This window comes from Pelecanus crispus, chromosome 3 (assembly GCF_030463565.1).
Source record: "Pelecanus crispus isolate bPelCri1 chromosome 3, bPelCri1.pri, whole genome shotgun sequence".
In the NCBI taxonomy this organism is placed as follows: domain Eukaryota; kingdom Metazoa; phylum Chordata; class Aves; order Pelecaniformes; family Pelecanidae; genus Pelecanus; species Pelecanus crispus.
In genome coordinates this window covers 32,528,852-32,556,809 of record NC_134645.1, presented here as the reverse complement: position 1 = coordinate 32,556,809, position 27,958 = coordinate 32,528,852, and the positions used below count along the sequence as shown (strand labels likewise).

At 42.7% G+C, this 27,958-nt stretch overlaps 1 protein-coding gene across 1 annotated transcript; it reads left to right on the top strand.

Moving 5' to 3' along the window:
* Positions 1-34: 34 nt before the first annotated feature.
* On the top strand, positions 35-27,958 carry MIA3 (MIA SH3 domain ER export factor 3). The gene is made up of 28 exons (XM_075706971.1): positions 35-185; positions 941-1,074; positions 6,362-6,448; positions 7,455-10,404; positions 11,342-11,620; positions 13,197-13,306; positions 14,511-14,642; positions 15,884-15,905; positions 18,066-18,154; positions 18,307-18,384; positions 18,486-18,596; positions 19,462-19,533; positions 19,750-19,854; positions 20,640-20,762; positions 20,869-20,992; positions 21,850-21,905; positions 21,987-22,077; positions 22,211-22,349; positions 24,064-24,165; positions 24,265-24,325; positions 24,417-24,452; positions 24,544-24,611; positions 24,918-25,015; positions 25,131-25,262; positions 25,541-25,609; positions 25,734-25,810; positions 26,701-26,857; positions 27,238-27,958. Exons 1-28 carry the CDS (start codon positions 35-37, stop codon positions 27,564-27,566), a joined length of 5,982 nt encoding a protein of 1,993 aa, XP_075563086.1. The 3' UTR covers positions 27,567-27,958.

The following is a 27,958-nucleotide window of genomic DNA, read 5'->3' as shown; positions in this document are numbered from 1 at the left end:
GTCTGCTCCCTCCCCGCCGCCGGCGCCCGCCAACATGGCCGCAGCCCCGCCGCCGGACCCCCGGCTGCTCCTCGCCCTGCTGCTGCTCCTGCCCCCGCCGCCCTCCCTCCTCCGCGCCGCCGCCGGGCCCGACCTGGGCCGCCGCTTCGCCGAGCGCAAGCGCTGCGCCGACGCCGAGTGCAGCAGTGAGTGGGGGCGGCGGGGGCGCGCCGCGGCCCCGGGGGGGGCCGGGGGTGGCGGGGGACCCCGGCCCGGGGGTGCCCGGCCGGGAGCGGGCCCTCCCCGCCTGCTCCCTGCCCGCTTCCCGGCGCTCGGCACGGCTGGGAGGCCGCCCCGCACCCCCCCCGGGAAGTTGTTACGGGAAAAGATGCAAACGTCGCATGCCTGACGGGGGCAATCCCCAAAGTGGCGTCGCCCCCACCCCGGCTTTGGCACGGAAATTGGGGAGAATCGGGGAAAATGGGAGCGCGCGGCGCCGACCCGTGGCGTTCCTCTCCTTTCCCCCAAGTTTTCGGATCCCCGTAGCGCCTTCTTTATTTATTCTTCCCCCGCCTCGCCAAGCAAAGCCCTCTCGCAATGTGCTGTTTGTGCTGAATAATTTCAGGCTGGTTCGCTAGGATGCAGGCGTCATCTTTCAGCCCGTCTAATTTAATATTAATAATTAGCTTCGTAGCACACTTCTGAAATGTAATTCTCAAGTGCTTTGTCAAATGCCTGTCTTGATCGGTGTGCTTGCTTTTTTTGTTTTTTTTTTTTAAATAATCTCTTACTTAAGTTATATTTTCAGTTAAGTTCTTGTCTCTTGACCCAATCTGGAAAATAGGAAACCAGTGCACGCAAGGAGGTCTTGTTTTCTGCTAGTTGGCAAAGACCCCTTTCGTGAAACTGTTTTATTACTTTTTTTTAAAGTAATTCTCTGCTTTTTGTTTTCTTCGGACAGTGTTAATGTGCCGAGGGAAGGCGACGCGGGATTTTAAAGGTCCGGATTGCCGCTTTGTAAATTTTAAGAAGGGAGAAGCGGTGTTCGTATATTACAAACTAATAGGAAAATCAACGGAGCTGTGGGCTGGAAGCGTAAGTACTGTAAAGCGTTTGTTCTGCTTGCTCTTCTTGGGGCTTTCTGTTGGTAATCTTTTTTCCTTTCCTTTGCCTCATAGAAGAACACTTACGGTTTTGAACATAGCTAAATAACATCATGAATGCCATTTTGTCTTGAGACCAGTGTGAAATGGGATGCGGTTTGATCAAGCCTAAGGCATTAAGTGCTGTGAAAAATGGGCGATGCTTAATGTGTGCGAAAAACTCCCACTGCAGCACTGTAAGTGGTGGCCCGGGAGCCTGCCTGGAAGCTGAGCCTCCCTTCCCATCTTGGGAGGCTTAAGCCTGTGCCTGTGTTTACCCTGACGCGGTCTCATCCTGCGCTCTGTGTAATCCTGCTAAAAATCGTTCCGTGCACGTGTTTTAATCACGTTTCTTTTCCTAATATTCAGCTGCCGTCTTCCCCTTTTTATCTAAGCTTCATGCAGAATTGGAGGAAAAAAAGTAGTAACACTAAAAAGAATTAAGGTAAAATCGACTTTTAAAAGGTCTCTCTTTCAGCTTTAGTAACACGTTGTAGCAGCTTGCAGAGTAGCGGCCTTGTCCGAGTCCTCGCCTTCTTTGGGGAAATCAAGAGAGGGTTAATGGGAAAGGAGGGTCCCCATACTTGCAGTTATTTCATAGAAAACTCCTCGTGGCTTTCATGACAAACTCCTTATTTGCCTGACAGAAGCAGAACTGTGATACCCTGGAGGAAGAGCAATTTTTGTGGACTTCCCTTGAAAGTGCTGGCAGTCTGGAGGTTGCTTAGACCTAGTTCCTGTTGCCCGCTCCCCGTGCTTTGCCTACATACTTTTTTGTGTCTGAATCATTTACTTCAACTTCCTTTCTTACTCCGGTCTTCTGCAAGGGATAGACAATTGCCTGTGGCAGTGGTCTAGGCTGCTGGAAGCCACACCTGGGTGTTGACTGTGGGACTAGTGGTTTAGTGAAAAGCAGGATCTATCACTTTCTCTAACCTGTTCAGGCTGGGTGGGGACAGCCAAGCTCTCAGCAGGAGCTGAGTCCAATTAGAATGATACAGAAGAGAGCAGAAAACTGCAGCACATGGTTAAAGAAGAGTTTATAATTGTATCATGCTGGTAATTCCCTTCTGACATGTACTGTACCATAAATAATCTGGTTAATTAGCTGGTACAGGTTTCCAGGGCTGCCAGTTCTTGAGACGTGGAGTAGCAACGTGGGGCCATTTTTGCATCTTCTAACAAGTTGTAATGCAGGCTGCGAGATCAAACAGCAGGTTTAAGGTAATTGCTGAGTTAATATTCAGTTTAACTATTCACTGATAGGAAGCTCATGCAACAGTTAGGTGTGTCTCCAAGTTAAAAGGATGTTTGCTTTGAGTCTAACAAGTAAAAGCTGAAGTTGGCAGATCTAAAAGAATTGCAAAGCTCCATTTTATTTGTTGTCGTGTTTTAATTGCGTTACGCTATTTCCTATGTTCCTTTTAGGGCAGTGACGACAGACTAATACCTTTCAGTTGGTGGCTATATTCCTTATTTCTTTTTTCCCCGGTTTGATTGACTGCTTCTGCATTAATCGTATTACTGCAAAACCAGTTTGCAAACGCTGCAGCGGGGTCGGAGGTGCCTACCCTTGCATGTTGAGCGGGGCACTGGCACGTCTGACCCTGTCCCTGACTTGCAGGTAGCGCTGGGGTCTCTGCCATGCAATGTGACTTCCCGTGCCAGATTTGGCTGGGCAACTTGATTTATGCAGCGCAGCCGTGCCTGCTGTGTGCAGTCTTGGAGCTAGGGGGAGGCGGTTGCTTGCTAATTAAAAACAGGCTACCTAGTGAGGTGTGCGTTCAAACAAATTCCAGTGGAAGGCATGTTACCTTCTGCCCCAGCCCTTTTGGGATCTCATCGCGTGACTGTGTGTGCTTGTGTGTGTCATTCGATCTCGTGCATCTACTCCCTTTTTCCATTCCCCAGAGTTTTGGGGGAAAGTATTTATTAGGGCATAACGGAAACTATGAAGTCAAGGGATAACTGGTATTCTGATCTTTCGATGTGGACAGAGGTTAGGGGAACGTGTGTACAAGAAGTTTCAACTACTGCAACCCGGGGCTTTTTTCAAACAAGTTGTAAATACAGGCTCTAATCCTGAAATCGATTTTGAGGAGCCATGAGAAATACAATAGTATTTTTGACCTGAAGGGAGATGATCTGATAAGAAAGGAGCCTTTCACCAAAGGCTGAAAAATCTGTAGCAGTTGGGTCTGGGCTTGTTTGCCCTTGCTTTTCTAATTCACTCTGCCCTTTCCAAGCAATTTTTTTTTTTTTCCTGTGCCAGCAAACATGCTGTATTTTGTTAAATAGATCCTTTATTTTGTGATCCCAGTCTTGTATATTTTATTGCTTGCAGAAATCCCATTGAGCTCAGTATTTTGCATGTGAAAACATTCTGGAACCCAGCTATAATATGATATTCTATACATTATTTGGCATGCAGTTTTTAGCAGAGCTATCTAAACTTCATTAAAAAAGCAAAGCCAAATGCATGGACAATATTCTATGCCCATTATTTAGTCATGATTTTATGTTATGAATTTCACGAATACCTCGGTTCCAGGAAAATACTTGATTTTTTTCCCAAAGCCAAAAGGTGGAGCATATCTGGTACTCTCATTATCCAATGCACCCTGTCCTGCTCTAAAACTAGTCTCTTCTTCAGCACCCACCTCACATCATTTACACCATCAAGTTGTGTTATGTAGACTTTCTTCCTATGTGTTTCTCCTTAACTCTGCCCTCATCTTTAGCAGGGTCCAGAACTCCAAAACTACTTCAGATAATTCAACTGAAAGCTGCTGATTTTTAAGAAAACATTTCAGCAAGGACACTTTAAATTCTTGCTGCAGAACATTGTTATTCTATGTTGCAGCAAAGGGCTGAACTTTATTCCTTTGATTCAAGGTTGAGAAAACTATTTCTGACCTCATATTACAAGAAATGGACTTGGCTGCAGATCATGTTTTTTTGGGGGTTGGTTATTTTTTGGTTTGTTTTCAAATCTTATACATAGGGAGTAGAAAGGAAGACAAGTGGGGTAAATTTAAGGTAAGACGGCGTATGTCTGGAGGACCCAGAGGATCAGGGAATTTGTTTGCTTCTGTGTTTTCTTAACAATGCCAGCGTTCAGAAAGGGCAGACCAAACCAGCTCCCTTCTTTGACCGATGTTCTGCAGTTTTAGGTACCTGTGATGCCTGTGCTTTAGGGATGTGGGCTTCAAGATTAAAAACATTTGAACATCTTTTTTCCCAGCTGTCTGTTTTCTGTCACTGAGGTAGGTGGTGTGAGAAGCTGGTTTCTTGATTGGTGATGGTCAGTGAATCTGTTGCAGCTGACTGCCACATGTGGGCACTGGTGGGGACAGATGCTGTGCACACAGATAAGTGCTTTGTCCACCTGCGGCATTTTAGCTGGAAAGGGAGCGGAACTGAAGGATGCACTTCTTTCTCCTGTATTTAGTTGGCATTCATAATGCCTTTCCTCTGTCGTGTCTGTAGAGAATGAAGACTGTTTCCTTTGTTTGCACAATGGGGCATTTTTTCCCTTACAAGAGAGGACTTGTAGGGAAAGGAGCAGGTGAAATTTTGGGCATGCAGATCCCGTATGGCTCGTAAACCACGTAAGTGGCAAACTGGGTCACTGCAGAGGACTGGTGTGGTCAGCAGCTTGGATTACACTAAATGAGTTTCAAATTGTGGTGCCTAATTATAATGATAGTCACGGAGATTAGTCTATAAGGAGGCTACTTTGAAGCTTTGGCTTTTGTTTTCAGAAAGATCATTTAAAACTGGAATAGAAGTTTGTAGAGAGAAACAGGCCAATTTAGAATAAAACTGTAGTATACCACAGAAGGGCAAGCTTTTGATTTGTCTAGTTTAGTTTCCCATTCCCAGTAATAAACCTGCATGCATTATCTCTTTTCCATAAGAGAGTACCTCTATGTATTTACAGAAAGTGGGGAGGTAATAGATTTATTTTTTTTATACACGTATAACTAACTTCAGAGATTCAACTATGGAAGGTAAGCTTTGAATGAGAAACAGTTAAAAAAGGAAGCCCCATAATGTATCAGTGCTTACTTTGCTTGCAAAACAACAACAACAAAAAAGGTATTGGTACATGTTATTTACTGGATACAGTTTTCCTTTTTTTTAATGCCGTTGTAAATCCAGAAGACTTCAGGTTGTGAGCCTATTTCAGTAATATCAATGGAATGATACATATATCTATACATCCCTAATTATTTTGACATAACTGGCTTCCTTTTTAATTTGCTCTTTAACTGAGTGCTCTTCCCAAATAAACTTTCCAAGAAAATTGTCAATTGTTGTCTTGCTCCTATAACAAAACATTGAGGAAATTACCAATGCTTTCTCCCCCCCCCAGATATTTTGGTTGTCCAGGAACTCTGTACCTTTCTAGGTGTATCCACCAGGCTCTAATTGCCTGGGTTATCTAATCTGCGGAGTGATAGCATGCTATTAATATTGGCTTCTTGACAGCCATTGTCAGAACTCTCAAGTGAGAGCATTGCTGTGTAGATCTTATCCCGTGAGTGATAAAAGAGATTCTTGTCTTCCACTGTTTGCCTTGGCGTAGCACATTGGCTTGCTTGAAAATAGCCATCTGCAACTGATTTTTTTGCTTGTATTAGTCACTGAAGAGCAACAGTGCATTTGCAGAGGGGGTATGTTTTCCACACAGGTTTTAAAATAGGTTATTACCTCAGGTACAATTTTGCATTTTCCTAAAATCTGCTATAAGAAATATTTTTTTTTTTCCTTAAGCTACAAAGTGAGCATATTTCAGGCTACAATATTGTGCATGGATGTAAATCTTATTAGTCAAAGATCATCTTCTGCTTACTACTTGAGAAGATACTTGAGGCATATGTGATGCCAGTGGGAGTGCACAACAGCAGTTAACGCACGTGAGCTACAATGCTTGAGCTTCACTCCCAGCTCTCCTAATAATTTGATATGTCAGGCTTTAAAACATGAACAGTAAAACTTAGCAACTTCACAAAGGTGTTGTGAAATAAGAGTCTAAAACCTCAATGAAAACTCTTGCATAAATAAGGCATTGCTAATCTTTTATCCTCTTATTCACTGTGTTAAACTTCATGTAGAAATACTTGAGAGTGAGTTGACATGTTTGTTACTAGTATCTGTAATTAGGATTTTAACATAGTCATGATTTCAAAAGCTTCTTTACTGCTTTTTGTATGCTTGTGTTTGTTTTCTGGCAGGTTGGAAGTGATTTTGGATATTTTCCAAAGGATTTACTTGAAATAAATCACAATTATTCCAATGAGGAGCTAGAGTTGCCAACAGATGTAAGTCTTATTTGTTATTTTTTAACTGGGCTACGTACTGTTTCTTACCTCGGCATTCAATAAAATTCCTGAGGAGGAGAATGGGAATATCAGTGATCCCTAGTGACCTTTTGTTAGAAAGATGTTTGCAGAGATGCACATATGTGTCGGAGGCTGGAATGTTTGTGCAGATATGTATGTGGATGGGTGTTTAAGCATCAGCCCAAAATGTGGGCATTGATCTTTCTTTTGAATATTCTGGTTTTCTTCTAACAATATCTGTTTGGACTGAGCTCTAGAAATGCTGCTAGCTGGCTCGCACATAGGCTGTTTGGTATGTATTCAGAATTATTTCTTTTCTCAAACTTTAGAAGTTTAAAATATTATCAGAAACAAACAAAACCTGATACACTGCTAGCCCTTTGATTTTAGAATTGGTCCTTCGACCCTTACACACATAAATGGCTTTCTTGCACTAATAGTTAGTAACTCCAGAGTTGTGTGAGTAAGGCCTGTTTGTGGATAGCTTCAGACCCTTATGAAGTTGTATTCAGTGGCTTGCACTGCTGTTTAATTTATTTTTCAGAAATTGTGTGACAAGCAGCTCCTGCTTGGAGGACTTGGTCATTTGAGGAGAGACAGCTAAAAGAGACTGGGACAAACAAGCTTAGTGACACTTGTTTTCTTCTCCTCGCTGGCATTCATCAATAGACTTGTTCTTAATTCAGGATGTATGTGATGAGTAAATTATAATGCTGTCAACTGCATTGCTGACTTCCAGTTTGTTCCTCACTAGGAGGTCTTTGACAGGGCTAACCCATGAGCTTTTTGTTTAGGTTTTTAAGAGTCCCTGGGCAAAACTTCCACTGATTTCAAAGAGAGATTTCGTTAAGGACTCAAGGAGTTAATTCTGCATGATTAATCTAATTTACGAGGTTGCTGCATCTGTCTCTAACCAACCAAATGAATTTGGTCTCACTACTGTAATAAAATAATATTTGTGACTACATATTGTTTTTCATTTCAGGAAACAGACTTTGTTTGCTTTGATGGCGGAAGGGATGATTTTGATAATTATAATGTGGATGAGCTTTTGAACTCATTGCAAGAGACAATAGCAAATGAAGGGGAGACTGAACCAAGTGATTCAGGGACAAAACCATCTGAAGGAATTGAAAGGGATGGGGAGATTGAACAGGTCAATATGGTAAAGTCCCTTGATGCTTTGGAGACAGATGATCCTGAGCTAAGCACAGAAGACGACAAGGAAGCCCTCACCATGACAGAGGAAGTAGACAGTTCTCTTATAGAAGGAACTGAAAATACTGGGGGAGACACCAGTGTCAATAATCATGAAGAAGACTCTCAGGGAGATCAAATTGCACATGAGCACTTGAAAGGAATGCTACCCGGGAAACTAAAAGGGCTAGAAAGTGAAAATACCAAAAACACTAGTATTCCTCAGGGTGAAACCACACTTGACAAAGAGAGTGAAGAAGTCAATGCCTATACAATTCTAAACAGAGAGCTCTCTGTGAACTTGAAAACAGAATTTGGCTCAACTGCTGATGCTATTGTATCAGATGATGACGTGACTCGCCTTGTTACGTCACTGGAAGATGATTTTAATGAAGATTTGAGCATTAATACTCATGATGCAGAGGAGGAGCCAGACTTTGCAGATCAGTCTGAAGAAATCCCTTTGCTGTCTTTTAGGGCAGAGGAAGACAATACATCCCCAGCGGATTTAGATGATGATGAAAACGATGACTTTGAGTCACAAAATCATGACCTTGATGAAGATGCAAAGGGTGCTACAGAGCTAAATAACCAAAGAGACAATGAGGAAGAACACGATTCAGATGCATTAATTCTTAAAGATGCCTTCAGTAAAAGCAAGAAGTCCGGTGACAGTATAAGCACGGACAGGTTCAAATCTCAACAAACAAAAGAGAAACACGATGAGGTGATGCTAATTAGTAAAAGAGAAGCACCAGCAACAACTCAACCTGAGGATCTCTCCAAAGAACTCCTTAGAAAGGAACCTGCAGGTGGAGGTGATCTGGGTTCAAAAGAAAAAACAAACAAAACTGAACAGTTCGAAGAGCAGCTTATGGTTGATGGAACTGAGTCTTATACTGAAGAGCTCAAGGGTACAGCTGTGCCTGATCTTCATGCTTTGCCTAGTCCAGGAAATGATCTGGAGTCCAAATCATTGGTTAAAAGCAAGCAAGATGCTTTAAAACCACCTGTTGGCGATATCAACAAAAGTCCGGAAAGAGTGCCGCTTGCTCAAATAGAGAAAGATGAGAAAAAGTTTGAGGATGACACCTTGGAAGAGGTCTTGGAAAGTGATTTAAAGCACAAAAAGTTATGGGAGAAAACAAAGGAGAAAGGAAGAGCTGAGGACAAGCCTTCTGTTGATGTTCCAGCCAAACCAGCGGAAGAGGTAAAAAATGCATCTCAAAGTGACTTAGGAGATACTGACCTCTTAAAAGAAAAACTGGAGCATGAAATGCCCGCTGTGGAGAAAGAGCTTCTAAGACATGAAGAAGATTTGAAGAAAACAGGGGAGACGGATCATGAAAATCAAAAAACCACCTCTCTTAACAAAGAACCTGAAATAAAAAGGGGAAACGTGAAAGAAACCCCTGCAGGGGAGGGAGACCCAAGCCATAGAGGAGCTATGGTCAAGGAACCCTGGCCATGGGAAAATGAGACGGAGTATTCAGAGGCAGATATGAAAGAAGAGCTTTCAAGAAATCTTGGCAAGATGACAGTGTTTGAAGAAAGCATTGAGAAAAGTTCCCCTGAAGAAAAATCAAAAAGCAGTACACAGAATACTAATACAGATATTCTTACTCGGCAAGGAACTGCTCATACTGAGGATGCAGATTCAGACAGAAATCTTGGCACAAATTTAGCTAAAGAAAGAACACTAAGACCAGAATTGCAATCTGAAGAGCCAGATGCTGAAGACGACCCTGACCTGAAACAAATAGAGGAAGAGCTACTGGAAGATGAGAATGCTGCAAGTGCAAAGCTGTCGCAAGCAAGGGCTGAAAATGTACAGGGCAATACACTAAGTGTTAAAAGTACAAACCCTGAATTAGAAGTACTAAGTGAAGCTGTTTTGGGAACTGCAAATCCTACTTACAAAACAGGAGAGGAAACAAACTTATTTTCTAAGGAGGCTAAAAAATCGATCAGTATGCAAGATGCAAGCAAGACTGGGAACAAAGACGTTGACGTACCAGTGAGTGAAGATGCTAAATTGCATGAGAGAGAACGTGTCATGGAAGATGATGAGGAGTCTTCTGAAACTGAGGAGCCATCAGCTGTGGCGGAACATAATTTCCAATCTCCTGACATGGAAGACAACAATGACTTTAACCAAAGGAAAGATCATCTCCCAGAGGGCATTTCACAGAAAGACTCAAAAGAGGTGCAAAATTTAGAGCATACAAGAAATGACCACCAGCAATCTGCCCATTTCCCCAGCCCTGCTGACAGCTCAGCCACCACAAATGACACTGTAACAGACTTCAGTGAGTCTGTGAAGCGGCTCACAATAATGAGATATTTTCTTGATGAAAAGCGTGTAATACGTCTGCAGAAGTACCTTGGGCTTCAACACATGGTTAGGCTAGAAGCCATGTTTCACGACATGAAGGTAGAGATGGAGCTTGCTCAGAAGGCAAGCCATAATAATGAAGATACAGAAAAAGCTTTGGACCAGATACTTGAGTTTTCAGAATCGAGCATTATGGATATTGTAGGAGAAGTTGTGCATTCCAGAGTGGCAGAAAATAAAGAGGAGGTGGTGAAAGAGATGGATTTGTATGATGAGGAGAGCGCACTGATGGATGATATTCAAGAATTGATACATTCTTTAAGGAGTAAATACTCATCTGCTAGTGAGAGTGTCCCAGTTGCATCTATTCCAGAACAGGAAGATGATCAGCTGCATGTTCAAGGTAGGATGTTAAACCAGTTAATAAATAGATGAAATAGAAGTAAAACCCTATCTCAGACAGCACAATGTAACCCAGAGAAGCTTTAAGAAGGAGGTGAGGGAGCGGAATTGAAAGAGGCCCTGTGGAATCTGCTGGGATTTTGCTTATTTTTAATGCATATTTTTGGCATCGTGATCGGTGGCCCAGGGACAAATCCTGAGAGAAAATGTTGAGCTCAGCATTTCTGTTCTTATGGGCCAGGTTCTGTGTAAGATAAGTGGGATGTGTTCATGGATATGGCTAGAAGGAGCCATTCAGATCATGTCTATACCTCCTCCTCTCAAGAAAGAGGGATTCATGTATACTAATGTGCTGAATTTTCTGGAGGGTTTAGAGCAGTCTTTTTTTCTGAAGTAGCTAGTACCTAATTGTGAGAGATCCAGTGATTAATGCAAAGTTCAGGCACTAAATTTATGCACCTAAAATCTCAGGTGTCCCTATCATCATATTTTTGCCACACTCATAAAAGAGTGCGTAAGGAGGAATACTGAACAAACAGCTCTTTTGACGGGGGAAGAACCAGCGGTAGATTCTGCTACAAACTTACTGGTTTTTCTAATTAATGTGCAAGGTGGTAAGATACGCTCTTAACAAGGCTCCTTTTACAGTAGTACATGTTAAGTATGTGATTTCTGATAAAGTCATGAATCATGAAAATATTTCACCTTGCAAGATTTCACTGCAAGGTCAGTTGTTGATACCTTGCATAAATTCGATGTAAACATTTAGTTAGATGTTACTGAAAGTTGATTGAGAATATATGGAAGCAATATACAAGCTGAAGTGTTTAAAAAGTGTCAAGAAAGCTTTGTCAAATGCAGTATTTCACTGGAGACAGCTGTGGGTAAGAAATACACTTTAGCTCAGTGCTTAATTCATGTCTCCCTGTCTGTCACAGATGGTGCAAAAGAGGCTGAATATGACAGAGTTTCCATCAGAAACCCAAATGCCGTTGATGAGAGCGATCAGGAATTTCCGTGGCTTGAAGATAAGAGACCAGAACAGCGTACTGAGGAGGAGGAGAGCACTGTTAATGTTCCACCTGAGCATGAAGAGGCCAACTTCTCAGATAGGGAAGACGAAGAAGGGTATGATAGTGAAAGAGGACCGCTGCTGGAAGACACTTCCTTTGGGTCAATTGATTCAGGACAGAGTGCCAGGGAACATATTGCTGCAGGTAACCGTTTGGAATTAGGTTATTTTTTTTCTTTTGCTCTTAAAGAGGAGCATAGTTGAATGAGTTTTAGGCAAATACCAAGGTTTTTCACTAATATTTTCTTTGTATGTTGCTGTAATCCTAACAGCTTTCACTAATCCGTGACAGTCCCTCTAGTGGCAGTATTGTCTTGCTACCACTCATCTCAGCAGAGAGGTTTTTCTACTACCTTTTTGCACTGTAGAAATAAGAAAAGTTCTCCTGTAAGTGTCATAGTCAGAGCTCTGTGCTCAGGCTGGTGGACTGTGTCTCAGGATGGTAGTGGATAAAGAGCAGAAATCACTGGAAGCATACCGCCAGCCCAGGTTTCTTCCTCCTTGCAGGGGCACTGACAGTCTAACCGTTAGGCTATAGAATCGTGCGTGCTCTCTTCTTGCTCTTTTTAACTTGTGACTCAGGACTATGTTACTTTCCAGGAAAGAATGAGCGTAGCTTCCCTCAAGCAGTTCAATAATTTCTGGCTAAGGTGTTTGTTGGGAGTAGGAGAAATGCTCCGCTGAGGCCTTCTCCCTCTGGAGCAAGTGTGCTGACTCGTCATTAGGCCAAGGAGGGATCCTATTACAGGCATCTTCCCCAGCTCTGTTTTGGCATGAAACTACCTTTGACTCCGTTCTCGGTGCTAAGCTCAGCTTTGCTGTTCTGCATTCACCTCTGATTATGCTTAATAAATCCGTCTTCACTGAGCATTCAGAAAAAAATGCAGGCACATCTTGCTTAGCTTTTGTATGCTACAGAGGTACGGTACCACCCCCATAGCCAAGCACTTCTGAGCAGTTTCTAAGTTCTGAGGGAAACTCTAGGTTGAATGCAAAAAAATGAATTTTAAATGGCTGGTGGATTACATCTGTGGTTAAACAGGCGGATGTTCAGTTGTATTTTAGACCATCTTCCATTCCTTCCTTACTGGTGGTTAAATGCTGTTTGCCAGGAATTCCTATGAGGACTGCTAGAGGTGCTGTTTCTACCGGGCAGGTACTTGTAGAACCGCTGGTTACAGAAGCTGTTGCACAATGTAACAACAGGCTGGGCAGGTGGCTCTTTGGATCTATTGACCTGAATTCACGGCAACAGTAGCAGTGAGAGGAGGAGGCGGGCTTCAGATCAGGGTAGATGTAGAGATGGTTTAAAGCTCATGCTGTAGTAACAGCTCTGTAAACTGATTAGAAGACGCAGGTTTATTGATTGGGAATTGACGACTGTGTGCTTTGTTGTTGTTGACTCGCTGCTGAAGGAACTGTACGTGCTCTGAGGCAGGCTTGGCAAAGGGAGGCTGTGTATCTGTGCCCCTCTCTGCGGTACCTTTTCGAAAGCAGCCTGTGGGATACCGCTATCCTTTCTGAGGACTTTTGCCTCTTTCTTCAATGCCCTGTAGAAGCGGGGACTGCGAAATCTCGCCTAAGATGCCGCAGAAACCGCGGTGGGGTGGGGGCGTTGAAGCGGGTTCGCCGTTGCAGCCCTCCCCTGTCAGCAGGCCCCGCTGGCGACGGCCGAGGCCGCTCCGTCAGCTGACGCCTCTCCGCTCTCCCTCTCCCTCCAGACCCCGACGAGGGCGCCGGGCGGCCCGCAGGACGCGGGGCGGAGGCAGCCGCCGCCTCCCGGGGAGCCCTCGGCGAAGCGGGGCCCGCGGCCCGGGAGCTGCTGCTGCGGGTGAGTGCCGGCCATGGCGGCTTGCGCATGCGGGCGGCGGCGGCGGCGGCGCGCGGCGATGACGCGCGCGGCCGTGACGCGCGCGCGCGCGCGCGGGGTGGTGGGGGTCACTCTGGGCTGACGTGTGCCTGCGAGTTGGCTCGCGCCGCCATGGACCCCGCGGGCGGCGGCGCGCGCCTCGCGGAGCTCCCGGCGCGGCGGCTGCTGCAGGTGCGCGAGGCGGCGGCGGGTGGGGAGAGGCGGGGGCGGGCGGGCGGGCTGTCGCGCGCGCCCGGCGGGGCCGCTCCCCGCGTCGCCGGCCGTTGGGAGCCGTTAAACAGTCGGAAGCGGGGGGCTCGGCGCCCCAGGTGACACCCCCTTCCCCCCGCTTCCCCGAGGGAGACGGGGCCGAGGCGGATGCTGCTCCGCGTCCCTGAGGGGTCTCCCCCCTGCCGAACACCTGCCCCGCTGCCTTCGTGACGGGGCTGTTTGTCTTGCCGCCCGCCCCGCGATGTGGGGCAATCCCGCGGGATCGGGGGCGTGTGCTGGCGTCCAGACGGGCAGGGATGGCTGCCCGGCCTCTCACCGCGCCCCGGCGCTCCTCTCGCTCTTCTACCAGGTGCGGCCAGGGAGAAGGCAGGGGTTTCTGCGTGGCTTGTACACTTAATTTTCCGAGCGCCATGTCTGTATCAGCCCTGTAAACTGCACCAGGTGTTCACACCTTTTTCAAGCAGTTGCTGCTCTATGGCCTTCAGAGAGACGTATGACGAGACACATGACATTTGACCCTGTGACCAGGGTGACAGCGGGGAAGACATCTCCGCTGTTTTTACTGGATTGTTATCAACATCCAGATGTAAAGCTGTGGGGTTTTTTTCCTAAATTTTTCCATCCTTACAGCTTTATTTGGAAACGGATCAAATAACTACTAGTGCTGCGTAACACGAAGTGTGTGTATCGGTTTATTTTGGTGTAGCCGTTCTTTGCCAGCAGACTGTTACTGTCAGGTGTCTTCCAGATACTCAGGCGTTTGAGTTGAAATGCAAGCATGGAGCTGCTTTGTGGTTTTCTTCATTTTCGGTTTTCAGTTTACAGAAAAACTGCAAGAAAGCTCTAGATGGTTCTCTGGTTTTATGAGAGGAATAAAAGCGTTTGGCAGGCTGCTTATTTTGCCTGAGTATTTAATAAAAACATATTCATAGTTGTCAATGTTGTTGGTTTTCAGTTAGTTGCTACCCTGCCTGAGGAAATTCGTCCTGGGCCTGATTTCCATGGACTTCCATGGGAGCCTGTTATTATCACTGCCTTAGTGGGAATTGCCACGCTTGCTATAATTTTCTGGAGAACCTGCCTTTCAGTGAGTATACTTCACGCTTGCAAGCCTGCTGATATTTCACTTACTGGGCAGCCTTCTGTATGGTTAAAGTGTTTCAGCATTACTGGGGTCAAAGCGATATGTAGTCTTTTGTGTTTTTACTTTTTCCGTTTAGAGCATTAATGTGAACTAAATGCTGGGCTTAATAGCTAAAGTAAGTTGTAATTTTCATCATGCTAAGAAGAGTTTCCTTTAAGCTATTAATTGAAGGGGTTTTTTTAGTAAGGGGCGGTTTCAAAAGCAAAATAAGGGAATATGATGTAAATCAAGAAGGGTCAGCATATCTTTGAAGTGGGAAGCCTTCCACGTGCTTGAGCAGGTGGCTAACTCTTGAAAACAGGCAGTTAATCCTCCCCCTGTCATATTGTCCAGCTGCTTGTAGGTGCCGCATTTAGGACCCTAAAACATCTGATCCTAATTCTCACTGGAGAGCCCCTTCCCCACTCTGCTTCTCATTATGCATTTGTTCTCCTGTTTCCTACGCAGATAACTTTCTGTGCAAGAAAAATACCATCACCAGCTCTTAAGTATACCAGTGCATCTCCTTGGGAACTGAGAGACGAAAATCAAATAGGACAGTTTATTTTACAGCTGTCCAGTTCAGTGATGATATGTTCTGGAAGTCTGTAGAATACTTTATCTTTGGTTGACAAAAATTCATAAAAACTAAATATTATCTGTAATAGCACTGGTAGTTTTTTCCTTGCTTAGTTTTGGTATTGAATACACTAGGCCCATTTCAAATGCAAAATAGTGTTAATATAACAGCATTAAAAAAAGCTTCTGAAATTCTTTTAACGGTGTTAGTTTCAAAATGAGCAACTGTCACGTAAACGTACGTTGCTTTAAACGGACCAGAACTGGGATGCAAGTGGTTTTTTTGTATTTGCAAGTTCACGACTGTTGTGTGATGCAAAATGGCTTCATTTTCTTTGTTGCAAATTGGATGGGGGCAGTTACTGCTATCCATTTAGTAACTGAGTAAACAGACATTTACTAAGGCTCTAGGACAGGGCATTAACCTAGAAGCTTTTATTAGAAAACAGCTTAAGCTTGTTTGTAGTGTTATTCAACACTCTTGTTGGCAGTGATAGATGTGTTTTCCGTATGCTTCTTCAATCCCTGTGTAAGTGGTGACTTTTTTCTACAGGAAAAATTAATAACATTTTTCACTTATCACTTTTATGGCTAATTTTTTTTTTTTTTTTTTTTTTTTTCTGTAGGTAAAGAGTAGAATATATCAAGGTAAGTTTATCTGTGCTTTTCAGTGCACTTGATGCTTAGGCATGTTAAAGTTTTGAAGATTGTTTCAGAAGACGAAGTGTCAATCTTCACTCCCTTTCAGGGCGAGTGCTAAGTCTGGGGTTATCGTGTAAGCTAGGCTGGTAGATGATACTAATTTGCATCTGAGGATTTCAGTTTTACTTTCGATAATGCTTTGATTAGGAGAAACAATGCAGCTTGCGCCTGCAAATTAAAGAAAAAGGCAAGGAAAAGCTCCACCTTACTCAACATAAATGTGATCCGTTGGTTTACTGGTACAGTGGTGGTGGGGCAGAGTTTGTTTTGGTTTCTTGACTAGCAATGAATCTGCTTTTGCTTGTCGCTTCTCACAAAAAGCGGTAGCTAGTTCCTCTTGCCTTTTTGGATTGAGGGGAGCCTGAAACTGCCTGCTGCACAGGTGCAGAGAGACCTGAATGTAGACCTAAATACGCAGATATTCCTGTGGCTAGCACATCGCTTTTTACAAGGGCATTTTTCCAGCTTCAAGTATGTAAAATTAAAGTGTACTGAATGGAAAGGAAATAGCAATTGCCCTACTTTGAATTCTGAAATTCATAATTGAATACAAAGTAAAAATATGAAAGAATTGTCTTCCATGAACTCTGCCTATTTCCTCTTCACAAACCATGCTACTTATCTGTCATTTCTCTCTGGTTTCATTGTAGTTATACTGCACTTTCTTTCTATATAATTAATGCAGAATTGGTGAGCTGAAAAAAAAAAATCTATCTTGGGTCTGTAAGGAGATTTCTGTGCTGCAAAACAAATATTATTGGAGGGGGAAAAACATTGGTATGGGTGTTGTAGAAATTACTTAGCAGCTCACCTTAAAAAAAGAGGAGCATAGCTATAATCCCCTTTTTGTTTTTTTCCCCCCAAATATTCTTCTGTATAATACTGTATAGAAACTACTAAAGCTAAGAGCAAATAAATATTCTTCAGGCATGATAAAGTTCATGTTGTTATTGAAATCTTTATCTAAAATGGAAGAATATTAACAGTGACAAAAATGCATTAAGAAATGCATTGCATTTGGAATCCAAAAGATAAAATCTATTATCCACTCTTCATCACAGTAGTAAAATTGGGAGACCAAGCTAATGCAGGGATTCCTGCCCCCCTTAAAGTGCTGAGAACTATGTTGTACCTCAGCAGTCGCTTGCTGGCTCTCCCCTCCCCTCCCCTCCCCAGAGCAGGAGGGGCTGGGGACCCTCTGGCCCAGAAGCCCTCAGGTGGGAAGGGACAGAGGAGTAGCATTTGCCATTGCACCCTGCGGGATGCTGTTGGACCAACCAGTGCTTCCTCTTTGTGCTGCAGGATTTGCTGTGAGGCAAATGGGGCTTGGGATGTTGAAATATGGGAGTGGTTTAGGACTTGGAGAAGAATGACAACTGGATGTTTCTTTAAATTAATTTGCAATAAAATAATTTAAGTATGTTAATGATTTTTATTGAATCCTGAGGGTTAGTTGGTGACTTGTTCAGGTTGAGAAACAAATGCATGCCAAAAGAACTGTTGCTCGGTCACAGCCCTTTTGCAGTCTGTGAGCAATAGTGTCTGTTAGAAAGCCATGCAGTTCCTTGAGGCTTACTGATGCTGTATGCTAGCTGACAGCCTCTTCTCTGTTCCCAGTAGGTCTTTCAGAGCTTTCATCCTATTATCTTTGCTGACCAAACATTCAGTTTCAATACAGCAGGAAGAGGTGGTTGTTAGGGAAGGTGTTGCATCTCCCTGAGTGTCACAGGGACTGAGACTGCTCTGACACCCTCACTGCCAATTCTTGCCTTGAACATACCTCATCTGTGTGTAGCCAGCACCTTCCTCTGCTCTGCTGTGCATTCTCTGACCAGCTTCTGTGAAGTGGATGCAAAAGCTATATTCTTTGTGTCAGTGTTCAGTGCTTTACTGTCTTGTTTTCAATCCGAACTTTAAATGAAACCTGGAGATGCTTAGACTCCTGCAGAAAGGGCTGACTGCCAGCAAATTGACACTATCCTGATTTGTGCTTTAGTCCTTACTTGAAAATGTTCCCTAAAGTGGTAGTAATGATAGCTCTGATTTACCACCCCCCAGCCCCCGGATATGAAGTACAGTTACTGTAAGCTTTCTTTTTCTTCCTAGTGACTGAAAAGCAGCTTGCTGAAAAGATTAAAAACCTGCTACAAGAAAAAACAGAAATCTTAGAAAAGATGTCAGAATATGATCAAAAGGTATTGTTCTAGGTTCTTGTCCTTTGCTTCCTAATTTTCTCTTATTCGTTTAGACACAGTCAATACAACAGCTAATATATTTTTATTTTCTGTTCTTACTGAATATTATGTTGACCATTTCCTCAGTTCTGTTTGGTTATTTCTGTGCTTAGATAAAGGAAGCAAAGGAATCTGTGAAAGTGGCCCAAGAACAAAAAGACATTCTCTCTGATGAAACTGCAGGGCTTAAGGTAAGAAACGGTTAACTGTGTTCTCTACTGAAAGCAAAAACATCAATAAAATAACTTGCTTTAGTTGGTCTTTCACTCTTTTTTTTTTTTTTTTTTTTAAGGACACTGTCAAAGGACTGGAAGAAGCGAATCGTCAGCTAGATGACAAAGTAAAAAATCTGCACACAATGCTTGAAACAGAGAGAAAAAAGAATGAGAAGAAACAGAAAAAGGCAAGAGCCATTACACTAATGTCTTATATTGTCGTTAACTTAATGTGCCCTAGAAGCTGGTCACAACCTGATGGGTAAACAGATAGAGGTAAAGCAAACAAGATGAACCATCTGAAAAAGAGAACTGAAATACAATTTCAGTTTCATCCCATGTGCAAGGAAGAGAATCTATTGATTGCATGGTGGTTGGTTGGGGTTTTTTTTTGTTTTGGGTTGGGTTGGGTTTGGGTTTTTTTTTTTGTAAGATCTCGATGGACTTGTGTGGTTATGCACTTTCACACACAAACGGATGTATTCAAGTCATGGGCTAGTCTAATACTTCCTGGTCAGAGCTGGCAAGTTCCTTAACAATGTGGGCTGAAGGTTGCAGGTTGGTAAGAGACATTTTCTTGTACTTAGCAGAAGCATCTGGTTCTATAGTAAGTGCGAAGATCTCTTAAGCTGCCTGTCATCCTTGTTGTCTAGAGGTGGTACTTTTTTTTTTTTTTTTTAAGCCTAATTTTCTGTAGTAATGCTAAGCTACAACAAGTTCTTTGGTGTTTTGATCAAAGGTTGTTGCTAATGACAGCAGCATGTTGTACTTTCGTTCTAGACTGTGCAGGTGTGCAGGGAACTTTCCCAGCCACGGACAGGCAGAGTCATGGAGGGAAGTTGATTCTAATGTGCTCTGTGTTTCTCTTCCTTGCCTTGCTGATAAGGCAGCACTGTGTTGCTGCTAGTCTAATGGCTGCTCTAAATGGAAATTTGTTGGTGTGTTGACTTTCCCCTTTGTGCTTCCAAAATACACGGGTAAGGTAATTACACACTCAGTCTAAGGTGTGTACCAGGCTAATACAAAGTCATTGCTTATCTTTTTCTTATATAGATCTCTGAAACCCAGAAGTCCTTGGAGAAACTTCAGGAGGCTATCAGTGTGCATTCTGTAGAGCTTTCAGAGGTAAAGTATTATCTACACCCTCTTAACAGTCACAGGTACAGGTTCCTGTACCAGGACAATTCATATCTAGGATGTAATTGACAGTGCTAGCTTGGCAGATTCCAGATTCTTTGTGCATATACACCTTTTTCTTTTCTGTTACCAGGTAAATACATGGCTCATGCTCCATTACAGTTTGACTTTATGTCTTTTCGTTCCTTTTTGTTTCATATGTAGGTGCAGATAGCCCTTAATGAAGCTAAACTAAGTGAAGAAAAGGTGAAATCTGAGCTTCATCAAGTGCAGGAAGAGAATGCTAGGCTGAAGAAGAGCAAGGAGCGAGTAAGTTACGCCCAGGCCAGGCAACTGTGTTTCTCTTTTGAACGAAATATGTGGGCTTTATTTCTTGAGTGTAACTTCAGTGTGTATCTGTTTTCTTAACATGTCAGAATTCCACATTTCATATTATCAAGCTAAAATTTAAACCCCTTGCGCCTGCCTGCACAGGTTTTTTGTGCAGGTGAGCCACATGTCTTCAGTATGAAGGCTTTGACAGTTCCAGTGATGCCGTTTTTGTCAGCAGCTTCACAGAAAGTCTGTGCTGATGTGGTGGTCACTGCGTGGTCAGGAGATTGCTGTCTGGGATGAGGACTGAAGGGAGTCATGGTAAAGAATTGCCAAAAAGCAATTCTGAAGCTAAGCTAAATGGGGAGGGCATTTAGGCCTGAAATATCATGACAGTTCTTTTACAGATAATTTTAAATATTTGTCTGTTTTCTTTCTCCATATATGAAGTAGATGGCATTTTAAGGAATGTGGTTTGATTACTTCTGGACTGCAATTAATTCCTCATATTTTGTGTGAGCAGTTTGGTTCTGATGTTGGGATTTTAGCTGAGAAAATGTCAAATTTGTAAAATCACATAATAATATAAATTGCAGAAAGATTCCCAGCATGCAGTTCTACCAGTGGACTAGTGATGAGTGTGGTAACTGTGAAGTTTACCCTTTATCTGTGGTCTGTGGTGATCAGTTATCACCAGAGCTGGTAGTAAACCAGACTTTAATTACATATATCCTGTACTAAAAATAAAACAAGTAATCATCTTGCCTTGGTGCTTCATACAGCTGCTAGTAGAAGCTGAAGGTTGGAATGAGAGGCATGCTGAGCTCTGTGAGCAGATCAAGCTGTATCAGAAGTCTCAGAAGGACATAGAAGAAGCACTCGCCTACAAGGAAAATGAAACTGAAGTAGGTTCTTTGTAACAAGCTTGTTTTACTGCACATCATAAAATGCTTTGGAATGCTTTACAAAATGCAGAGCAATTCTTCAGTGAACCTTTCATTTCATTGCTAGGTTTTAACTAACTGCATTATGCAGCTGAAGCAGCTTGACATGGATTCGGCATCTGAGGCCAAGAAGGATGGTGAAGGGCGTGAATGGAGCACAGGAGATGATCTGGCCAATGGAGAGTTACCAGGTACAGTGATCATACCTGCTGGCTGATATGCCCTGTGGCTAAAGCATATGTGGTGGTATGTTCATGTCATGTCATATGGGGAACAAGGGGAATCCATGCATGTAGCTGCCTGTGGGTTAAGAGACCGCCAGCTTTAATCCTCAGGCAACACAAAGTATCTCCTAACTGAAGGGAGAGACCATTAAAAAGGCCTGTAATTGCTTTTAGATTACTGTTTAGGTGTATCGTAAGTATAATGACACAGTTTTAAAGATTGCGTATAAAGGTTAGCAATTAAGAACATTCCAAAAGCTGAGAATCTCAGCTTTGTTGTTATGCTACATTTATTTTTAATACGAATTTTTAATGAGTGTTATGCTTACCTCCGGTTAGATAAGTGATTTATGTAATCATATCTTTTAAATCTGAAAGACTGAAATAGACATTTTCAAAACTATTCAGGAAGTTTGTCATTCCTGATGTTGCACATGTGTTTGCCACGCCTCTGGTTTTGAAGCCTTTTTTAATTTTCCTTTTTTGCTAACTCTACAGTATATATGGGCTGGAAATTCCCACTTTTTGATTTTCAGATAGTATATCTGATAACAGAGACTGCATTCATGTTAATATTAGTGTGGTGGCTAGAAGTAGTGACAAGAAGGAATCTTCTTGAATGCCTTTTGGAATAAATCTAATAGTCCTGTTGTGCTGGTCATGGAATTGCTATTGCTATTTTGTCCCGCACCTCCCCCCTTTTTTTGACTGTGTAAGGAGACCTACTGCAGATTAAAATACAGGGAGTGTTATTTTTAACAGCCGTAGAGTCCACAGAATTGGGGTTAAGAAACAGGGAAAATAAATATATTTTTCTCTTCCAGACAATGAGAGTGAGAAGATGAAGAGTCAGATTAAGCAGATGATGGATGTCTCCAGGGTATGCTGCACAAGATATCTAATAAATGCAGCCACATTGCTGCTGTGCCTAAAATCATAAACCCTCTGCTCCTCTTTTCAGGTAAAAACTATGTTATCCGTAGTTGAAGAAGACAGAAATCTTCTGCAGTCCAAACTGAGCGATGAAGTAACAGCAAGGCATGAGCTGGAAGGTAGGCTTAGCAAAAGAATTGCTTAGGATGAAATTATGTTTGTGGTTTAAAAAGAAACAGAGCGTTTAAGTGGCATAATGGTTCTCATCGCAACTTTCTTCAACTTCCTCACCTACCTTTGCTCCTCCAACAGAGCAAATAAAAAAATTAGAACATGACTCCTGTTTGCTCCAGTCTGCCAAAGCTCGGCTAGAAAATGAGTGCAAAACTCTACAGCAGAAAGTGGAGATTCTTGGTGAACTTTACCAGCAGAAGGAGATGGCTCTCCAGAAGTAAGCCTTTCATTACTCTTCTACAACATAGCATATTGTATCATATGCACCATCCAAATGCTGTTTGCTCAGTGGGATCAACTTCAAGTTGTATTTGGAGTGAAAGGTGATGAATACTGTTTCAGTACGGTTGAAGCCGTTCTTTACTTTTCCCACCATTCCAGAGATTCTGAAAAGACTGTCAGTTTGCATGTACAGTATTGCCTTTTACAATAAAAAACAAAAAAAACCCCCACAACTTCTGCTGAGGGGAAATGGGTGGCTGGGTCTGCAGATTCTGTGGTTGCTATGTGACGTTGTCCAGAAATGTCAAGGAGAATATAGTGGCCATTAAGATTTGTTTTAGTTACTCAGATCTCGGTTCGATGTCTAATTCTCACAGTGTAGAAACTTAGTATTTTAGTCTTGTGAGCTTTTTGCATTCTCAAAGGGCTAAATTAAGGTTGAGTTCGTGGTAGTAGATGAGATGAATGATTTGCTAGTTGTGTATCTGTGTCCATTCCTCATTTATTTATTCATTTATTTACTTACTGAAATGTCTGTACCACCATCTCAATTTTGTGGGGAAAATTTGAGAGATAGGGTTCAGGGACATTTTCAGTTAAATTCTTTAGGAAAGCTGAAATGGTGGTGGAGAAGCAATTGAAACTCCTAAGGTTCAAGTGTGTAGTCTGGGGGAAGCACAGGTTTGGAACAAGCCAAGGAATTGAGGCTATACAGCACCTCAGTAGTGAAACTGCCTGACCTCATAACTTGAGGATCCAGGTGTAGTAAACACATAATGGAGAGGTGAAGGATAGCCCACCTTTCAAGGAAAACTTCTTTTGACCTCTCTGAAGGATTTCTGTTCCTTCCAAAACTTTTTAAAAGTTACACTGCCTGTTACTACTTCTTGATTCGAATAAAGGACTTCCTGCAATTTTTTTCTGGAAAACTGTTTCTACACGTAGCCAAGGAAATGGATTATGTTGAAATGGCTATTAGCAATAGTCAACTTACTACTAATTTAATGGTTCCAGTTTTATGGGATAGCTCTTGTAAGTTAGAAACACATTATGGACCTTTTGAATACTTCCAGAAAAATGTCAAAAATTAAAAAAAATTAGTGAACCCTTGGTTATAAAAAGACTGCGGAAATTGGTCATATAATAATATATATATTTTTATATATTATATATACTATATATATATAAAATAAATTGGTATGGAGAATACTTGGGGAAAAGCTGCTTTCCACACGGTTGATGACTATTGAATGTTTTTTTCACCTGGGCCCTAAATTCCCCCCTTTTTACTGCACGTTCATTTCTTCATTTCCCTTGGTTCCATATTTCCTTGTTTGTACCTTTGTAAATCCGGATTACCATTTGTAGAATTGGTAAGTAAACTGCAGGGTCTGAAGAGATGAACTGTCTGCAATTGTTAGATTCTGACAAATCTTTAGATGCTGACAGAACTTCCCAGTCAACTCTGCGTCCTGAATTTTCAGGTTTTATACACAAAAAATGTGTCTGTTTGTTTCAAAAGACAGTATTTCTGTCTCTCCTTTTTTAAAAAAAAAAAAAACCTTTCTTTATTCTCTCTCTGTATTCTTATGCATTATTATAGATTCTGATACCGTTGTTAGCAGGGGACTACCTTTATCTTGAGTTGTAGTAGATGTAGGATGGTGGAATATATGGTGCTTTTTTTTTTTTTTTTTTCCCCTGTGCAGAAAACTAACCCAGGAAGAGTATGAGCGTCAGGAGAAGGAGCAGAAATTGTCTGCTGCAGACGAAAAAGCTGTGCTGGCCATCGAGGAAGTGAAAGTTTACAAGTAACTTCAGTTTCTGAAGACTGTTGTTTTCCTTTATTTCAGCTATTGAAGAAAATTTATTTAAACCTTTCTCCTTCCCCACCTTTTTCTTTTGTATAGGCAAAGGATCCAAGATATGGAAGAAGAATTGCAAAAAACAGAGAGATCTTACAAAAATCAGGTAAATTTCCTGCTTGCTGGTTCTTGTGTCACCTTTTACTGCATACTAGTAGTTGGACAAAAATAAACTAAGACACTTCTTTTCTTCTCAGATTGCTGCTCATGAGAAAAAGGCACATGACAATTGGGTAAGAATGTTCTTCCTTTTCTGATGCAAACAGTTTGTATTTGACTTCAGGTTGGTGCAGTTAATGCAGTTGGCAAAATTTTCCCTAATAGCTTATTGCCCGCTCTGCCGAGAGAGCTCTGGCTGAAGAAAAAAGAGAAGCAGCGAACCTGAGACAAAAGTAAGTATAGTACAGACCATTTTTATTGCTCTTTGAACACGATCTGTGTTGCTTGGGAGAGAAGGACCTCAAACAGTGCAAGGTGCTCAGTTAGTCTGCTTGCTCAGAATGTGCAGTGCATAATTGAGTTACTAATTTTAAACTACTATTAAACTGTTTGGATGGTTAAAATACGATTTTTTTTTTTTTTTTTTTGTGAAAGTTGTAGCATTTTACAATGCAGGTTGCCTATGATACTGTTACATTATAACAAATATAACTCACATGTATTATTTGAATAAAAAAACCTTTATTTTTTAAAATTAGATTAATGGAAGTAAACCAAAAAATCGTCATGCTTCAAAGACCATTAATTGTAAAGCCAACTCCAGGCAGACCCGATCGCCAAGTCCCACCACGACGAGGTAAATGCTGCTGTTTCTCCCAAAACTTTGGTCTTAGAGTCAGTATATCCTAAAAAGAAAAGGCTATTATAAATTGTAGAAAAATGAATCAAGAGGTTTTTCTTCTTTGGTGTAGGGCCCTTAAGCAGAGATGGCTCTTTTGGCCCATCACCTGTAAGTGGAGGAAATCCATCACCCACACAGATGATAGAAGTTCCTGCTCGGCCCCTTTCTGCTCCTCGAAGGGAAGGCTCAAGAGGTGAATTCGGTAAGCAGTGAAACTTCCCTTGCATGGTAACTGTCTCTCATGCTACAAACCCAAGAATGCTAAGATTGTAGTGTAGGTTAATGGTTGGACTGGATGATCTTAAAGGTCTTTTCCAACCTAAACGATTCTATGATCTGATCTTGGTTCTAGGAATGGTGTTAAGTGTTGATACCTGCTTTATTAATACACAGATGAATGATTTTTTTTTTTTTTTTTTAATATAGAAATAGCTCAGGCATGTGTTGTTTAGGATCTCTGGGGTTCTTGTTTCCCTTAAGGTGCAGTGGTAGATGGCCCCCCTGCTCCACGAAGGCCACCAGAGTTACCCGGAAGGATGTCTGTTCCTGGTAAGTTATGTGGCCTGCCACAAACTGCAACTTATTCATTCTTTCACTTCAGAAATGTTCTCTGAAAAGCCATGTTCCTTATCCCACAGCATGGTAAGACATGCATCTGTGGCTCTCTTTACAGATCTCAGGCCTGCTGTAGCATCCCTGATCAGTAGTGGGCCAAGAACCTCCTCCCCTTCCACAGCAATGGATGGAGTGGTAAGCTGAAAAAACCCCAGCCTTCAGGAAGCGTTTCTAATACATGATTCACTGTACTTTCTGCTGCTTCTTTAACTGTATCGTGTTCTGTCTTGTCTATATCCTGTCACTATCCTTATTTGCTGTCCAAAAAAAAAAAAAAAAGCAACCCTCTCCCCAAGAGTCTGAAGCCCCCTGTGTAACTACTGATTCACCTTCATCTATTGAACCAGCTACAGTGAGTATTCAGAGGCTGAATATGGTGTTACTCTGCTTTGATGGAGAGGAATAACAGGCGTGGTGTTCTGAACTGCTAAATAACAAAATGCTCTGCGAAACTAACCAAGGGCTTATACCTCTGTCTCAAAAGGTTTCTCTAATGATGAACAGTTGCTGTCTGGTTTTTATGGAATTGAGGAAATGAGATCTTTCTTATTAAGGACTGCAGGCAAACACTTTGGAGTGACTACAACAATAATCCCAAGAAGCTGACTTACCTGTGGTATTTAAGCACAATTCCATATGTAATTCAAGGTGCCAGGCCCTTTACCAAAGGGGGTGTCCACCGAGGACACTTCAAAAGGGATTGAACTTTTCTTTAGTACGGCTTCAGCTAAAGAAAACCTGTCATCTCAGAAGGTACAATAAGCATTCACTCCTAGGTAGTGCAAGCAGTGTTCTGGGTGAAGGGACAAGGATGGCGCAGTAACTTGCCCTATTTTCTGCTTGGTTAATGTGTTTTGGGGTGTGTTGTTTTTCTTTTTTTTTTTTTTTTTCTTTCTTCTTTTATTTTCTCCCCGCCCTTCCCCTTCCACCTCTTGGCCTTTGGGTGAGTGGTTGTGGTGTTCAGCAGCGTCAATACTTCTCTGATGCAGCGGGTAACACACTGAAGCATAACCTGTCTTGCACAGGCTAACGCTACTCCCAAAGGCCCACCTTCTTTCCCTGGGACACCTAACATGACCTCCCCAGTGATGGGACCTCCGCCTCCACTGCCTGTTCGCTATGGACCGCCGCCAGCTCCTCTCCATGGGCACTTTGGGCCTCGACCTCTTCCCGTGCCCCTAGGTATGGTTGCAGGTTGCATTGTCGTGTGCTGAAACTTAACCGTTTCCGCTGTGCTTGTCAGGAGCCCACTACAGAACTGAGATCTGCTATCTATTAGCACACAGCTTCCCCACGCTTTGTGGGGTCTAGCTGTCTTGTTCAGTAAGCTTGGACAGGTGGGTTGTTTCAAGCCTCCTTAATGCCAAGGTGTTTTTCCTTGTTGTTTAGTCTAAAATGGAAACCAAGAGCCAGAGGTCACTAGAATATAATTCATGGCCTGTGAAGTCTGCGGGTGACAGTGACCCACCCCAAAAAATGAAGAAATGAGGAACAAGTCAGGAGCTTCACCACTGAGGTTAAAGCAAGATGTCATTTAACTCCGTGTTTTCCTTTCCTTCTAGTTCGCGGTGCTCCCTTGCCACCTCCAGCTGCAAGGGATTTCTTACCTGGCCCACCCTTAGGAATAAGAGATCTGCCTCCTGGCCCGCTACTGCCTCCTCCAGATCCAAGAGGCTATGGACGTGGGCACCCTCCTTTCCGGCCCCTGGGGCCTCCTGGCCCAAGAGATTATCCTCCAGGCCCACAGCTACCCCCACCTGGTTCGAGAGACTATACACCTTCTCCTAACAGAGACTTGCCTCCGTCGGGACCCAGAGACTACCCCGCAGGCCCCCCGCCACCACCGGCAGGCTCAAAGGACTACACACAGCCTCCAGCGCAGAAACCCTAACCGCAGCGTCGGGTCAGCAGCTCAACAGAATGGACTAGCGCACTTCCTGTGGTCAGGATTTTAGGAAATGGTTCTCTATTCGAAGCCATTTGTCTCATTTCAGTATATTACAGCTTTTGCGGGATTAATTTTTATCCAATTGCTACAGACATCTTATGTGCATTTATGATCACCTTAAACTCATCCATCCTCTTGAGCTGCAAGAACCTTTTTGTGATGGACTTGAACCTACTCTAAACGTGCAATAGAAAGGAAGTACCTGTGTGGCTAGTTTTAATTAAATGTAGCCTCTGTAACCAGTTGGTGAATGAACTAATTTCGTGAAAAATGTAAATCAAATCATTTCCTGTGGAAATAATTTTTAAGTAAAATGCTATCCTACCTGCCTTCTC

Excerpts from the sequence above, each read along its gene's own strand:
- MIA3 (XM_075706971.1), top strand. The coding sequence starts at position 35 with ATGGCCGCAGCCCCGCCGCCGGACCCCCGGCTGCTCCTCGCCCTGCTG. Across the intron at positions 6,449-7,454 it reads AGCTAGAGTTGCCAACAGAT|GAAACAGACTTTGTTTGCTT; the intron begins GTAAGTCTTATT and ends TTTTCATTTCAG. Across the intron at positions 25,016-25,130 it reads CCAAGTCCCACCACGACGAG|GGCCCTTAAGCAGAGATGGC; the intron begins GTAAATGCTGCT and ends TCTTTGGTGTAG.